At 39.7% G+C, this 17,186-nt stretch overlaps 2 protein-coding genes across 4 annotated transcripts in view; both read right to left on the bottom strand.

Annotated features, from left to right (window-relative positions):
- Window positions 1–9,665: 9,665 nt before the first annotated feature.
- LOC114567974 (major histocompatibility complex class I-related gene protein) lies at window positions 9,666–16,467 on the bottom strand. 3 transcript variants are annotated; one of them, XM_028597287.1, is made up of 6 exons: window positions 16,289–16,467; window positions 15,807–16,067; window positions 14,662–14,940; window positions 13,554–13,856; window positions 11,308–11,415; window positions 9,666–10,969 (listed from the first exon to the last, which is right to left on the bottom strand). In XM_028597287.1, exons 1-6 carry the CDS (start codon window positions 16,335–16,337, stop codon window positions 10,917–10,919), a joined length of 1,053 nt encoding a protein of 350 aa, XP_028453088.1. In that variant the 5' UTR covers window positions 16,338–16,467; the 3' UTR covers window positions 9,666–10,916. The 3 variants fall into 3 exon arrangements, with proteins under 3 accessions (XP_028453088.1, XP_028453089.1, XP_028453090.1); XM_028597288.1 differs by having other exon boundaries at window positions 15,807–16,019; XM_028597289.1 differs by lacking the exon at window positions 15,807–16,067 and having other exon boundaries at window positions 16,289–16,435.
- Window positions 13,525–17,186, bottom strand: part of LOC114567971 (major histocompatibility complex class I-related gene protein-like) — a 45,880-nt gene continuing 42,218 nt past the window's right edge. The window contains exon 5 of the mRNA XM_028597283.1: window positions 13,525–13,553. Within this exon, the coding sequence (XP_028453084.1) occupies window positions 13,531–13,553 (23 nt within the window). The 3' untranslated portion in view covers window positions 13,525–13,530. The remainder of the gene's footprint in view (window positions 13,554–17,186) is intronic.

Here is a 17,186-nt window from a genome sequence, read left to right as displayed (position 1 = left end):
TAAGAAGTCGCTTACAATGCAATTACACACACAAGAACACACACACACATACGCACAGAGTAAATACATAGGGCCCCCTTAGACTTTAATAGTTGCTGGGATCCATACTCCTCCACAGCCCACAGTAATAGGATTAGGAGCAGCCTCGCGAGGACATGGCAGGCCAAGTCCAACGCTCCGTTTGACACCTTTTGTCCACGAACCCTGAGACGAAGATCACAGCAATGGGATGAGGGACAAAGGCTTTTGAACATTGCGTTGTAGCTACAAATATACCCTGTTGGGAGACCGCTGAGCCCTAAGTTCCACAGCAGATAAATTAAACCGACAGCAATTTTGACAACTCAATCAATTTTTAGGATGATCAAGTGTTAGAAGAACCGGCTTTTCTCCTTGTAAATTCATTAAAATGTTGTCTTGTAACTTTACCAGTGGAGGCAAAATCCTTTTATTCAAAAGATTTTATTAAAAAAAAGATCTTGAGTCTAATTGAACTTTTGTATGGGACAAGTTAGGCCTCAAGCAACTTTTCGCAATTCAAAAGTTATACCAATTATATTGATATGAATGTATTTTTTATCCAATAGCACAGTAGTATTTTCTTAACTTTTGGTACCTTATAACTTGTCTTAAGTTTGCAAGAAATTGCAAGTTTTTACTCTGATTTAATTATGAGACAACAATGTTTTTTTTAATCCTTGTTATTGTAGGACATACAGTCATTTTGACAGGTATAGTCTGTTGTTTGGATTGTCTACTTGTAAAGTTTTAGTTTATGTAGGTGGCCCTCTTTTCTTTGTCTGTCTGTGGCCTTACTAACTGCACAGTTCTTCTTACTGTTTATTCCAAACAAACCAGAAAGAAGAAAGTCAAACCACATATCAGATGACAAATACAATGCATTTATTAACTGTCTGTAAGTTGTAGCAAAAGTGTCAACTATTTCTTCTAGTATCGATAGGTAGGAATCAAACCATTTTTCAGTCATATAAAGTTACTTTTGAATTTAAATTGGCACCATTTTGGAATAAAGCCATCCATTCCTCTTGGCAAAGATATACAAAGGCATCCATCAGCTTTATAAATGTCATTGCTTTATTTCGCCACAATTGCATTTTATGACTCTTAAACTGATATTCAACTGGTTGCGTTGCACTGAGAGTAGGCAGCAGCTCGTCCTCGGTTCGAGCGATTATTGGCATTCCCAACGATCTCCTCACATCCCGTGCCATGGCGAGGTGACACAGAGATTCTCTGTCCTCTCCCCTCCCAGTGCACCCTGGGAGAGCGACCAAAAGCAGTTTTACGACCAAGAGCTGCTGACGCTCACTTCCTGCCCAGAATCACAGAGACGAGGTTCAAAGTGACCAGCGGCACACATACAACACACGTGCAATAAGGAACACACATAAACACGGCACACTTCTTTAAGGATTTAGTTATGGACAGGTTCACACCATCACATTCATGATCAACCTGAACTGCTGAATATATTTGTATTTTCTAAAACCCTGCTCTTGCATAATTCTGAGAATGGTTGTTGGAGAAATTTCACTGAAGTACAGTCAACAGGTGGATATAACGTTCCATGCCTGTACTCTGGGGGCTGTCAAAAGGTATTCTGGGAAACGTAGAAGATGTAGACAAGAGGGAAAGTGTACCGTGGCCCTTAGACCTCAACACACTGCAAATTAGGGAAACACATGCAAATAGACCAAGGGTGTCAAACTCAAATTCACCAAGGGCCACACGTCAAAATAAGAATCACATCAAGGGCCAGACATGTTTAATTTATTCACATGCTTTTATTATATCGAAAAAGGCAAGGAACTTTTACTGGATTATTGCGTGTCTCATATAGCCTTTTCTTACAGTTTGCCCTAACGCCCCAAAAAAGTAACTTAAACACCAAAGAAAAAAGCAACAAAAAATGTCGAAAAAAGCGACAAAAACATTGGGAAAAAAAGCACCAAAAGCGTCAGGCCAAAATTTATTGTGAACCTAGCGGGCCGGATCAAAATCTGCAAGGGGCCGGATTTGGCCCGCGGGCCTTGAGTTTGACACATGTGAAATAGACACAAGACAAGCAAATTAAGGAAACCTTAATTTGGAGAGAAAAAAAACACAATGGAGACTTTTTTCAAGGACACTAAAAAGGTGATGGAAACTGGCTGGGACGTGCAGCTCTTATTGTTGCCATTTGTGGGTTGTGAAGTTATTGAAGTTGAATATTCATCACTAGTGTTGAAAAGGTTTTTTGGGCTTATTTTAACATTGTGATTTAGATATTATTGCAGATATCTGCTGTTTCCTTTTAATTAGATTATCTGAATCATGCAATCACAATGATAGATAGTCAACTTCAATAACATAAACCACAAACCACGGCAACAAGTGTGTCCCAGCAGTGTGCATGTCCCATGGAAAGAGTTTCTGTTTTGAGCTTCTTGCAGCACCATTTCTAAATGTTCCGTCGGGTTTTTATTTGTCGTCAAGTTGGTGAAGATGTTTCGTCATTTGAGTGTGTTTTCTTTATTTGCAGTGCAGTTGGGCACTCTGGGCCGCCATAAAAGTAAATTGAACAAGAGAGTTAATTACAGCATCTTATCACAGACTAACTACCTACAGTAAAGCAAGTGCTTTTTCCTTTAAAAAGGAAGTCAACAACATTTATAGAATTCCACTTGTTTGCTCTAAAACCCAGAGACACATTAGAAGATCTCTGTCTCATGTAGTGTGGCCCCCATAGGCCACAGGCCGCCAGTTCCACCTGGCTACATGTAGCACAAAGCCTTAAATAAGAGGAAACTTATTTAATAGTCAGTTAACAGTATGCAAACCCCACGAGGACAGTATCTAAGATGCTGCATGCTTGTTGCAAAAAAACACAAAACAAACTCCATTATTTCTCTTAAAACCACACAATGTCTTGTTTTTACAGCTGTTTCTGCATAATGCTGTGTAACTTAGTCCGAGACACAATTTATAGCAAATGGTTATGTAGTACGAATACAATTACAGACCAAACCATACATGAACATTAAATCTTAGCCTACATAAAAATGGAGGAAGCTGCAGCAGAAAACAGTATCATGAGCCCTTCAGCAGAATAAAATATGGTCACATTACATTGATCCATCCTTTATGCAGGAATGATTTGAGATAATTACAGTATACTTTTAAACTATAACTGATGTTGGTTGAGCACTGATATAAAGCATCACATCATGCAGTCAACATTACAACTTGATAAAAGAAGTACTTTGGTTTAAAATGATAGAAAAACTTTTGATGATTCAAATATGTGCTTCATCAAACCATTATCATATGATAAGAGTCTTCTAATTCTACAAGGAAATGGGCAGAAATGGCACTATTTTAAAATGTTTTAATTTAATACAGAATGCAGTTTTCTTAAATTGTTAATATTAAACATGCTGCATTACCAAAACCAAAATCGTACAATTAGTAGTCCTAACAGCAAGTTCTGGTAGATTTCATAGCATAGGCATTCCATCTTTGCGTTGTGTGTGGTAAGGCTTAGCACATGTTGCTTTAAACTTCTTGACATGTTCACTCTCTCTTCCCAGCACTGAAAGAGAGCCTGATGAATCAATAAGAGCGATAAATAAAAGAGGGAAATCGTCTGAGTGGCAGAGATGTCTGAACAAGAGCCAGCGGTAAGAATTGATTACAATGGAAAATCTCCAGAGAGTGTGTTTGTGTCTGTGTGTGTGAGAAAGTATTTTTTTTTTTTTTTTTTTAAAAGAGCGGTGCATGTGATTATTGGACAAGGGCCGGACAGGGGCCGGGCAGGGTGGCCTGCAGACCGACCCAGAGAAAGGGACATTTACCTTGAACTCCAATCGGCCCGTCTCTGGGGCGGGGTCAGGTATTGTAGCCGGGCCTGACAGGGTCAGGAGGGGACAAGAGGGAGAGACAGGGGGAGGCTGGTAGGGACAAGGGACAGGGGCTGCCCCTGGGGTCGTGGGGCGCTAGAATGTGGGGGCAGCGGGGGGGGATGGAGAGTAGGTATTGGCAGATTTTCATAGGGTGCAGATGCTCAATATGCAGATGTCTAATCGAATTGTGCGACGATGAATTGGTTCCCCCCCTGATTTGCATCAAGACAATCCCTGGCAGTGGCTCAGGGGTCAGCCGAGTTCCCCCGGACAAAATGAGCAGCCGGCTGCAGACGCCTCGGAGAACGTGTGAACTTGAAGTAGACTTTACTCAATGACAAGGATATTGATTGATTCAAATTTCTGTCTGTCTGTCTGGGAGTGCATGTGACATCTGTCATTCCAGTGAAGATGTTGCTTTTCAAAGTATGAAATGGATAAAACATTTATTGTTTTTTAGTATTTGGCCAGCACTTTACTTTAGAGCTAGACCTATAGTATAACCGTTTAGCTAATAAAAAAACCTAAACAGGACACTCAGATGCCGCCATCCTACTGTCTTGACAGACATCACCAAAAGTTGAATAGTTCTAATGAGCCAACAAAACACTCCCTTAAAACCAGGACAGGGCCAAGCGTGTTTGGCAATGTTCATGTTCTGTCTCAGAGGCTAGGTCTCCATTTTTTGTATATGGTTTCTGTGTTAAGAATAAATATTTTAAATAATGCCTCAAAACCAGAATGAATTTCGAACTTTTCCTCTACTTGAAACAGTTGCTCAGAGGCAGCAGGACCCTGAAGCAGACAGAGGTTACAAAAACAAAGAGCAGAGAGCAGCCAGCTCAAATGAAGAGGCTGAGAACTTCAGTCTCTTCTCTGAAAAAAAGATACAGCCTCTCCATGATGAAACTAATGATCTTAACGCCATAAAGATGACAAGCAGAGTGCAACTGTACACAATTAAGATGACATTTTGAAACACCAATAAAAAAGGAATGAAAAAAGGGCTGAATTAGTTGTCTGATATTATTAAGAATTGGAATAATAACGCATACATCCACCAGCATTGACACAACACGGCCACGGGTGAGTGTGAGGAGTAGGACCCAATGCAGACAACTGGACAGCCCGGAAACAGTTTAGGGATTGATTGTAAAGGTGTACATACATCAGGATACTGGCCAGTCCAAACAGAGGTAGTATAGAGTCCAGAGGTAGCAGGAATGGACAGGGAGGGGTGCAGGCAGGCAACAGGCTCCAGGTAACAGAGGTTCGAAAGCAATAGCAAGAAACAACAAAGCATCTACGGTGAGGAGTGAGAGGAAAAGAGCCTCTCTCATCTCATCTCATCTCATCTCTGCAGGGCTGAAGAGGACAGTGGGAACAGGTGAGCAGACGGGTGAAGTTCAGGTGACTGGAGGGAAAGGGGTTATTGCAGGGCAGAAGGGAGTGGCTGGAGGTGGGAGTAAGGGGACTGGGACAGGAGTAAAAGTCAGAGGGCATCTGGTGGACAGGTAGACAACCGTGAAGAACGGGTTTGAGGAAGTGGGAATGTTGCTGGAGGGAGGGACAGACAGGTAGAATGGGACAGACACCATTGGGAGCGTGATGTCTGTCAACTCCTGCTGGAGTAATGTTTGCAAAATAAGATCTGTACAAGATGAGTAGAAGATAACATGAACACACCACATGCTTTGTCTCCTTTGTGGTGCAGGGAATGTCTTCCCCCAAAGATCCATTTCAAAAAGAAAGAAGATTCCCTTTCTCTTTCCACCTCTCAGAGTTTCGGTCCCAGGGACCTTTCTCAAGACACGTTAAGAAAGGTCCCTGGGACTAACCTCCATCGACCGACCAAATAAACCAAATGCAGAGGTAAAAAGTCATTTTTTTTTATTTATTAAATTTTGTAATAATTTATTTATAATAATCTTTTTTTTAAATCCCATTTAATAATTTATACTCTCTACATTATACAATGTACACTCTGTCTGTTAGAACACACTACACACAGGCCTAAAATACACACACATGCTCAGGTTCTATAAAGAGCTGAAGTCCCGCCCCTTCCGTTTGGTTCGGGAAAAAAATGGTGGTCAATGGCGAAAGACAAACTTTTATTTTCTGGTCCCGATTGACTTGTGCCTTGGATTACACATATGATGTTTTTCAAAATAAAAAAATATTTTACATGTCAAGAATGTCACAATTTGTCGCAAGATAGTTCATTAAAATGCTATGGGAAAATACGTAATTAGACGGACTACAAGTCCAAGTCCCTTACCAGACGTCACCACATTTTCCTTGCTGGCGAGTACGGAACCGACCAAAACTCCCTTTGAGTAGCTGCGGCTCTCGACATGACCCAATTTATAATATTTTTCACCTCTTTTGATACTTCTGCCTTCGTTTTGGAAGAAGACGGTAAAGCTCGACAAGGAGACAGACATATTTCTCTGGTGACGTATATTGTTTGAGACGAGAGATGTAGTTCAGGAAGCGATCTCACACAAAACCTGTTGTTCAACTTCTTTATGTCATATCGTTTATCTCTTGACATGTAAAATTATCTTTTTTAAATCTTTTAAAATTGGCACAATTTGAACTGGACCAAAACATTTTTTATTATCTCTCTATTGACTCCTGTTCATATCTTTTTGAAAGATAGGTCCCATGGAAGGGAAGTAAAAGGGCGTGACTTTGGCTCTCTATACAAGCCCTGATGGAAAGATGTCGGAGTGAGGGGGGGCTGCGAGTGCTGGACTGTCGACCTGAGCAGTTGGGGAGTTTCAGTGCCTTGCTCAAGAGCCCCTTGGCAGGAGGTGAACTTTCATCTCTCCAGCTACCAGTCCACACTCTGTCCGGGGACTTGAACCAGCAACCCTCTGGTTCCCAACCCAAATCCCTATGGGCTGAGCTACCGCCACCCTCAAACAAACTTTGTCGGCAGGATTTGAACTGTGCGGGGAGACCCCAGTGGCTTTCTAGATCTGTAATCATTAAAGTGTATCTTAAATTGTACTAAATCCTAATATAAACTAACCTGACTCCGCGCGATGGATTGCTTCGCATTTGCTCTGGTTAAATACTGGTTAGCTGATTGGATAAACCATCTGTCTATCACCACCTATGTTGGTGATAGACGGGCCAAATCAACCCATCAGATCAACGAAGCGTATGAAAATACAACCACAAGCCAGCCTACCCTTGCTGCTGCAGGCAAAGCATAGCTCGTTAGCTCAGCAAGCAAGCAACAAGTCGGTAAAGGATATTTGCCGTTTGTGTAACGAGAATTTACGAAGAAAAGGCAACATTTCAGGTTCCCGGTCCATATTCCAAAAGAAGGATCCAAAAGAAAAAAGCATTAGCGAGTAACAGACTTAGGGCTACCGCTGTCTGAAAATACTGGTTAGCTGATTGGATAAACCATCTGTCTATCACCACCTAAACCTGCCTAAAAACCAACGCTGATTGGCCGGTCGTTTGGCGAACGGCTCCAAATTTTCTCTATCTCAAGATGCCAGACTGATCTGCGAGTGGAAAACTGGAGCTCGCGAGATCAGGACGGTCTCACGAGGCTACATATCAACACCACAATAGGAAAATATTTAGTCCAAAGTTTTACAGAGTACCATAGTTTAATTTTACTTTTTAAATGGACTTTCACAGAGTACAGACTTTTTTTGTAAGAAAAACATTGTGTTCTAATATTTGAAAAATGAACATAAGGAAACCCATAGAAATGCTGGAGCTGGTGCTAATGTTGTAGCAGCTTGTTTCTCTGTGCTGACTTCTCTAACAGCTGACTCAGGTCAGAGTTCTGTTGCTCTCTAGTGGTAACAGAAGGAAAGACACTCTGAGCCTCAACACTCACTCCTAACTAAACCAACTCTAATGGAAGATCTGGATTGCAGTGTTCTTTCATCCTCACACATTTAACTAAACAATTTAAGTTTTAATCTTTTTATTGTTATGTTTCAGGTCTGATAAACTTACGCAAATACGTTTATCAGAAAGAAAAACATGATAATTCCCATAATTCCCATTTGAACCTATACACAAGCATTTTAGAATTGGTTTAATGAATCAAATAATTTAATAAAGAATTAATGTTGTAATAAATGTGTTCTGGTTTCTTTCTTTCTGACTCTAGTTGGTAGCTGCTGTAGTGATCCCTCTCCAAAGGTCTGCAGAAACAGCTGGACAGCAGCATCAGTTCTCTCCAGATGTTGTTACCTCAGCAACGCTTATCAGATCATCACTGTATCCAGAAACATTTAAATATGATTTATGAATTTACACCTGACCATTTTAAGGTATCCTGTGACTTTCTGATGTGTCCTATCACTTAATATCTTAATATTCGGTTAAACACGTTTTGTTAATGCATATTTATGATGCATTATTTTATTCATGAGGTTTCAAGTATTGATGTGACAGGAACTTTATTAGAGTTCTGTATCCTCTTTTAATCTTAGCTGTAAAGAGACCATAAGAAATACAAAGGAACTTGGATTTAGTGTTCATTTTATTCAATATTTGCTTTCATATTGTATGCAGTATGATCAAAATTATGATAAAAACCTTAGTTCCAGCTGTTTCCTGTAACTAGTTTTGGACTCCAGAAGAAGCAGTGAAGAAAGCCTGATGGAGTGTTTCACTGTCAGACACACAGGTTTTCAGGTCATGGATTTACATTTTGGTTACACTTTACAATAAGGTTCACAGAAATGTAGGTAGTTACTGAGGAACGAATGAGCAACAAATGGTTAATAAGTAGTTACTCATTCAGTAATGTAGTCAATGCTTAACTAATCATTCATTAATGATTAACCACTCAGTAACAATGGTAGTGAATGATTAATTAAGCATTAACTACCATTACTGAATGAGTAACTACTCATTAACTAACCATTGGTTCCTCATTCATTTAACAGTAACTACCAGTCTGATACCAGTAACTAACCATTAGTGTTTGAATCACAGTCAATCAGTAACTACTCATTAACTAACCATTCATTTCTCATTTGTTCCTCTGTAACTACCTACATTTTTGTGTACCTTATTGTAAAGTGTTACCCGCTGTAAGGACTGAGCTGGTTTAGCGGTTTAGTTTTCAGTTTTTTCTTCGAGGAGGGAGGAGGAGGGAGGAGGGAGGAGGGAGAAGGGAGGAGGAGGGAGGAGGGAGGGGAGGAGGAGGGAGCGTCTCTGTTCTGATGAGTGTTGGGTGCATGCCTTAAACCGGCCCACTTTACATCATGACTGACATGATATTTTAAAATAACGTAATTAAAACTTAAGTATGCAGGTCTGCAATAACACACTGTTCTCTATAGCCTTGTAATTCAGTGTAATTTTGTAAAATATCATTCAGTACAAACACAGTAAGTGTTGCTTTACAATGTAGATTTATTAGAAAAGTTACCAACAGTATAGGTTACAACAACACAATGTAATGTTCAACAATATCAGAATCTGTTTTTTGTGCAAATTAGTGTTCACATATATCCAAACCTTGAAATGAAATAAAATATGTAAAGAAAATCATATAAAATCAAAAGAAATAAAAGAAGAAATGCAATGTATTGCACTTTCTAATGACACCTCATTTCTTTTTTTATAATGTTTGATATTTCTTTCATCCTATTCCCTTTCAATTGTGGTCTTTGTATATTTACTATCCTAATTTTAATGATAAAAACCATAATGGGTCACAAGTAACATTTGGGCATATGAAGTTGTTATATTGTAACTAATGTGATCATGTTTGGTTGTTCACACACTGTGGTACAACAGCTTCCCTCTGCCTTTCATACTGACAGCAGCTATCCCTTACACACTACTGCCTGGCTCTGCTTCTCACACTAAATCTAATGGTAGAAATTCTCACAATTCTCAGCACAAATCTCCCCTTTTTACAAAGCTTTCTAATCAAGTCAGTTTCAGTAATGTAGTGCTGAATCATCTGACATTATTATCTATGGGCATTTTTTTCATATAGAGCAGGTCTACACCATACTCTTTATTAATATTAATTCTACCTGCCCACCCTATAGTTATGGGCTCATGGCTGTTGCTTGGTACTACTGGCTCTTTCACTGTTAGCAGCAAACTGATAGTGGCTGCTGCTGAGGAGCTACAGGAAAAAGTTTGATTCATAAACATGAACGTTGTTTGCAGGAAACATTGTATAATATTTTGCACGACGACTAGCATCCGCACTGTTCCTAACTAACTTAGTTTACCCGTCTCATCTTCTTCATTTGGTGTTTTACTCTGCTGGTTTTAATGTAAAAGTTGCTCAGTTTAGATCATATGGCCTAAACTTTTGTCCCTTTTTTAATTCTTGTCTTTTCAGCGCTGCCTTACACTGTCTTTTATCCATTTTTATAGCTTATTTTTGCTCACATATCACAAGCACCACTGACTGAAGTGTATAAATCGTTTTTTAAGTAAGGTGCTGCTGTCGGAGGAGTTGAAACATAAATACGTCATCATTAGGCTGTGAGAAACATAAAATAAAAATAATAAATTAAAAGAGTGGACTGTGAGTGCAGCAAGTAACCTAGGGACAGCATCCACATGATGTATTTCAACTATGACTTCAACCCAGTGCCGTGACCATCAACGCTCATGACCAAAAAAACAGACCAGCTCACCAGGAATTATTGTCTGTGGTAAAATCCGAAAGAGACTCGCACCAATAACATGAAAGCTGATTGGCTGCAATTTAAAGTGCATGTTGGTCTCATTTGTAATCCTAATACAGTGAATTATACTTGGACTAGCGAAAAAAAGAACTACAACACCACAGACCAAAAAAACTAACTTTTCTAAAGAGCAGCAGGAGCATTTCAATGAGCATTAGAGTTATATGGATGTAGGAAAATTAAGAGACCTAGACAATAGCCTACTTCAGCAAAATTAAGACTTTTAAGGTCTTAATTTTGAAATTTAAGACTTTTTTAACTATTACATGTAACATTTAAAATATCAAGCACATAAATTATAACTACTTCACTGTTGTTGCAGGAAGCCTCTTTCAGTCAGTGCAGTTAGTCTCAGAGCTGCTGTCAGGACCCGTGAGATCAGAAACACACTGTTAGTGTGAAACTGTGTACACTCATCCTCTTCTAAACCTTTATAAACACTAAATGCAGGAAAGAGTCCTAAAAAACACCATATGCACAATAATGTGAAATATTTTTAATCTACATCATAAAGTGTGTCAGATCATTCGAAATGGACTCAGGACTCACAGGGTTTGAGTCATACAGCAATTACTGTTGGTTGCTTCAAATTGTTGGGAATTCAAACGTAACCTGGATTAAAGAATCAACTCAAAAACTAAAATCAAACTACTTAAAAAGTAAATTAAGTACATGTTCTTTGTATTTTTCTCTCTCACCTTTATTCCTTTTGTAAACGATGAATCCAGTGGCAGCGATGAGGACGAGAACAAGAACAAGAACAACCACTGCAGCAGTGATGGTGACAATCATGTGAAAATTCAGACCTGTACAGATAAATCAGGTTAGAACAGAAGTACATCCATCTATTGATGTGGTATTCATACATACATATCAGATTGGTTAACTCTTAGTTGTCTTGGTTAACTCTTAGTTGTCTTACTCTTAATGTAAGCAAAACAATGGGCATGTATTTCTCTATCAAGAGGAATGTTATACAACATCAGCCCAATATCTGTATTATGGGAGAGGTGATACATATTGTTGATCATTTCAAGTATCTGGGCATAATTATTGATTCTAACTTAAGTTTTAAAAAAACACATAAAAAAGATCTCCAATTGTGTCAGAGCTAGTTTAGCAAATTTTAGACATATAAGACACCTGTTACCAATAGCCGCAGCTAAACTGTTTTTGCATTCAATGATCTTCTCACATTTATCTTACTGTTCTAATAGCTGGTCCCAGGCCGGTGGGACTATGCTAAAACCTTTGTGTACCCTTTACAAACAAGCTCTGAAAGTTCTTGACAAAAAACCAAGAAACTACCACCACTGTACCATCATAAAAAAATACAACCTATTAACCTTTGACAGTTTTCTCTGTTTTGCAGACATGTGCCTGATGTATAAATTGACCCATGATCTTGCACCACCCCCACTCAAGCAATGTGTGTCATTTCGCAGAGATAATGTAAGGATCACTAGGGCTTCTGTAAGAGGTGACTCTTACACTCAATTTAGGAAGACTAAATTTGGTCAATCAGCTTTTTCATTTACTGTAGTAGAAAAGTGGAACTTAATTCCACTTCATATTAGAAATTGTGCAAGTCTCAGCAGTTTTAAAATGTCCTTAAAGACTTGGCTGAAGGCAAATCAACTATGTCATCATTGACCTTTTTATAACATGGAATGTATATTTGTATTTTGGTTTATGTATGAGTAATGCTTGTCACATGTTGTTGAGTTTTTATCTGTTTTTGATAGTATTGTCTGTATTGTCTATATTGTCTTTTTATCTCCCTTGCCCAGGGACCACAGATGTAAATTAGCTGTATAGCTAACTCTGGTACTGGGCTTGAACTGTGCATGGTCCCTGACAAATAAAAAAATAAAATAAATAAATAAATAAATAAATAAATAAATAAATAAACAAACATGTGGTGTGGGTTTGTCGCTGTAAACTATAAGGCTAACCCCATTAACACAGAACATTTAGGGAATGTTGGGGAACTTTAGTTTTTGGTTCTCTAAAGGTTGGTTCGAACTAACATTTAGGGAACGTTCCCTCAGGGTTATAACGTTCCCTAAACGTTAGGGGAACCAACCAACTGAAACGTTCTCCTGTGGTTGCACTGTTACCTCCACACAACGTTCCCGTTTGGTTGTTTTTGGTTGTTCTGAGTGCAGTTTTGAAGTGTTTATTTAAACCAGCTCCATTTACGTTTTTTAAGTAGCATATAAAAGGTTTGCAGTCACTTGATTTAGATTAGAAATTCTGCGTGCATATGGTGACGCAAAAGTGTGTAAAATGCAATACACCAAGTCTTCCTTACTTGTCTCCCTCTCCTCCTCTAAAGTTATTGCTCCAAACAATGCGCACACACACACACACACACACACACACACACACACACACACACACACACACGCGCAAAAACACATGGTACACACAAACGCAGACACACATACAGACACACATACAGACACACACACACACACACACACACACACACACACACACACACACACACGCACACGCACACGCACACGCACAGGCACAGTGCGTTTTTACCCTTTAGACGGGAACGCGACTGTGGAGCGTTTTTAAGATTTCCACTCTGGACCTTGTTTCACTTTTTGTGTGTTTTTAAACCCCAAAAATGCCGTCACCATCTAAACGAAAAGCACATCTGATAAAATAGTTTGTCATTTTCACACACCAGCGTATTTGTGTAAACAGGGCCTGAATGTTGTTAGGCTCACATGATTCTTGGGGAGTTTTTTGCCCCCAAAGTCGCCTTCCAGGCAGCGTGGCAATGGTTATGTTTAGGGTTAAGGTTAGGGATATAGCTAACTATTATTTAATTAGTTTATTATTATTATTTGTTTCTGAAGATGGATTACTAGCTAACTTTGAGGACAAAAATGCAATCCCTTTAATCACACTCTGATCTCATTCTCACCTCTGTTGGTCCTGATCTCTGCTTTGTCCAGTTTGGTGACGATGTCGTCCTCCACACCAGAGAGATGAAACACACAGTCGTACCTCCTCCAGTCTTCAGCTGGGACTGATGAAAGGTCCAGGTCAACACTCATCTGGAAGGATCCATCGTGGTTGGGGAGGATCTCTCCGAGGTCCACGTCCTCATGAAGCTCCTCTCCATCTTTCCTCCAGAACATCATGGCTCTGTCAGGGTAGAAACCTGCAGCGTGGCAGCTGACTGGAGAGGAGGGAGACTTCTGGAGGAGAGACACTGAGGGAAGATCTGCAGAGAGAGAGAGAGAGAGAGAGAGAGAGAGAGAGAGAGAGAGAGAGAGAGAGAGAGAGAGAGAGAGAGAGAAAAAATACAATAGGGAATTGTTAACAGAAGGTGTGAAAATTCTTCCAAGTAAAATCAAGAAGTAAATAAACATCAACCAACAAGACTAAGAGTTTAAAGCCATGCTAGCAGCTCTGAGGTTGTTCTGATGTACAGCGATGCTTTGAGCTAATTTTAGCAGCATGTTGATGTTTGGCAGGTTATAATCTCAGTTCTACATGTTAGCATTCTAATATTTCCTCATTAGTGCTAAACCTAAAGTACAGCTGAGGCTGAGAGAATGTCATTAGTTTTGCAGGTATTTGGTCATAAATCAAATGTCTGGATAAACAGAAGGATTTGACCTGATGATGGAGTTAGCTGAAAAGTCAGAGGTTCAAAGTTTTTACAATAGATTCTCTGGGGACCATGAATATATGTACAGTATTTTACAGCCATCCAGTCAGTCTGTAACAAGCTGAAGGACAAACGGACCAACTGACAGACCACCTGTCAATGCAGTTAAACTTACTCACCGTATGCTAACTGTGCACTGGCTATCATTGGCTATTGATAGAAAGTAATGTCAGAGCACTCTAACTTGTCAGTCTCTACTGATTGAGGAGGGCTAGATCAAATCTTACCACCACAGAAAACAGCCAAAAAGAAGGTGATGTCAGACTGATTGGAGTGATGATAAAATGGCAGTTCAGTCTGAGCAGACTGTATGAACATTGTGTTCATGAAACTACATCAGGAAATGTGATTCTACCTTTTCTCAGCAGAAAGATCTTGCTGTAGTTCACATACATCTTCAGCCATTCAGGATACCTCTCAGTGAGGAAAATCTCATTGTGTTTTATTCTAGATTTCTCAGCATCCCATCTTTGTTTGATGATGACAGCCTGGGGTTTCAGAGCGATCCATGTCGATGTCTTCAGGTCCAATGCTATGAAGTCTTCTCCATCATAACCATACTGATTAAAACCATTGACCTCTCCAGTCTCATCGTCCCACTCACAGCCACTCATCCTCTGGAGAATGTGGACACCTGAGAGACAGAGACTGTAATTAATACTAATATTTCACATTTAATACACTTTATTTATAGAGTGTTTTTGATAGTACTCAAAGACACTTTACATGAATTAAAGCAACACCCAAAAATTATTTAAAAAAAATAATACACACATTACACACACACACAAAAAAAAAAAAAAAAAAAAAAAAAGAGTTCTGCTGATTTGATGGCGTGATGTTTGAAGGAGAGGTTGCTATGGGTGATGGAACCCAATTTCTATTTCACAGCTTAAATAGTAACTACTCTGTACATTCCCAGTTGACTGCTGATGGCAATGAAACAAGTGTGCTTTCTCTGCACATCCAGCTGTTCTATATCTACAAAGTGACACCAGTGTGGGTCAGTCCATAGTTTAGGGTTTCAGATGTGGAACATGAAATGAACCATCCCTGCTTGGTGTCCAGCTGAGGACCTGATCTCTCTCCTCCTTGTGTTCTGTTATCATACAACTGGTGCTAGCTAACATCTGCAGCCTTGGATGCAGTCCCAGGTTCATTGACCTAAGCCTAAACAGGCATCTTATTTTCCAACATGTAATATCAAATCTTAGTTATTTCACTTTTTAAGCGTTATGCAGCAACACAAAGCTTCAGATGGCAAACGAAACATTTGGATTCCTGAAATCAAACCTGTCCAGACAGATGATAAGGCCCTCAATCACATTATCTGACAGGTCAATGAAGGACATGTCTTGTATTTCCTCTTCCTGTGTATGTTATTGTGAAGATATTTTGACTATTGATGTTTAGAATTTCATTATCTCAGGGTGGGAATAAGTTTAGGTCACTTTACAGTTTAGCAGTAAAAGTTAAATGTAACATGCATAAATACTGTACCTCCACTTTGGTTGAAGTGTTGCTTGAAGTTATCCATTGTGGCTTTGAAGAAGTTTGGATCAACCTCAAAACATCTTTGAGTGTAAAACTCCAACTGCTGAGGATTGTTTTCTAAAAATGTTTTCACCAAGTCCTGTCTTGGTTCTAGTATCTTTTTCTTGGTGTCGCAGTAACCGATCAGAACTTCATCCACCATTACAGTTGCCATGTGCTCTGGGAAGTTTGGAAGTCCAGATACGAAAAACTTGAGTGAGTGTTTCACTGCAGGACAAACAAGTTTTATAGATTCAGTATAAATAGACACATATCATTATTTTATCATACATATGATGGCCTAATTAATATGATTCAGTTAATCTAAAATATGATAGTCTCGAGTTGAAGTTAAAGGAAACTAAACTCCAGCTGTGTTCCAGAGCTCCACAGAAACTAAACACAGAGCTGAGTTCAAAGTAAAGTAAAGATTTAAAATGTGATCTTACCTGGAGATGAGACGTGACAGAAGAGAAGCAACAACAGGAACTTTTTCATCTTGTTTTGATAAAGACGTGTCTGAGGACCGAGCTGGTTCTGTTCTGTATTCTGTTTTTCTCCAAGGAGGGAGGGTCTCTGTTCTGATGAGAGATGGACGGGTGTTAAACCTCACTGGTGCTTCAGGAAATGTTCCGGTCAGTTTGACAGTTCTGAAAGTTTTGCAGTTAAACTTTGTGATCGGCACGCAGTGGCGCAAAAAATGTGTATGCGCTATATGCGGCGCATAGGGGCGCAGCACCATGGGGGTGCCAAAGTGATGCGATGGTAAATAAAAAAATAAATTACAATTAATTTGGTATTTTCTACATGTAGCTGCTTTTGTGCGTTTCTAAATCATTTCTGCATTTCCTCAATGTTATTAGGCTATAATTGTAGAGGACTAACAGGCTAGAATAGGCGCCCTGTCTCATAAGATTCCATCATAGAATGTTGACATACAGCAGAAAAGGAGCGGGGAGGCGCTCCGTCTTCTGCGGACCCGGCCGCGATATTACGAATCCCACTATGGCCACGCCAAGACCCGCCCTTCAATAGCGTTCACACACTACTATTGGCCAGGCGTCCATGCTTACGTGTACAGGTCCTATCCCCTGACCAATCCCCTAACCCTAACCTTAACCACTCGAGGTGAATTGCCTAACCGCAACCAATCGAGCTGTTTCGTAGGGCGGGTTTTGGCGTGGCCATAGTGGGATTCGTAATTTTGCGACCCGGTGGGTCTTGGCGTGGCCATAGTAGGATTCGTATGGCGAGCGGAGGCGCCGTGAGCGCTGAGCGAGCAGGTACAGTAGTGAGTCGTCTATGGAAAAAGATGGATAAAGCAAAAAAGCTGTCTGGGGCTAAAAA

The sequence above is a fragment of the Perca flavescens genome, chromosome 14 (genome assembly GCF_004354835.1).
Source record: "Perca flavescens isolate YP-PL-M2 chromosome 14, PFLA_1.0, whole genome shotgun sequence".
Classification (NCBI taxonomy): Eukaryota; Metazoa; Chordata; class Actinopteri; order Perciformes; family Percidae; genus Perca; species Perca flavescens.
The sequence above is the reverse complement of the archived record's forward strand: the minus strand, read 5'-3'. Positions and strand labels throughout refer to the sequence as shown.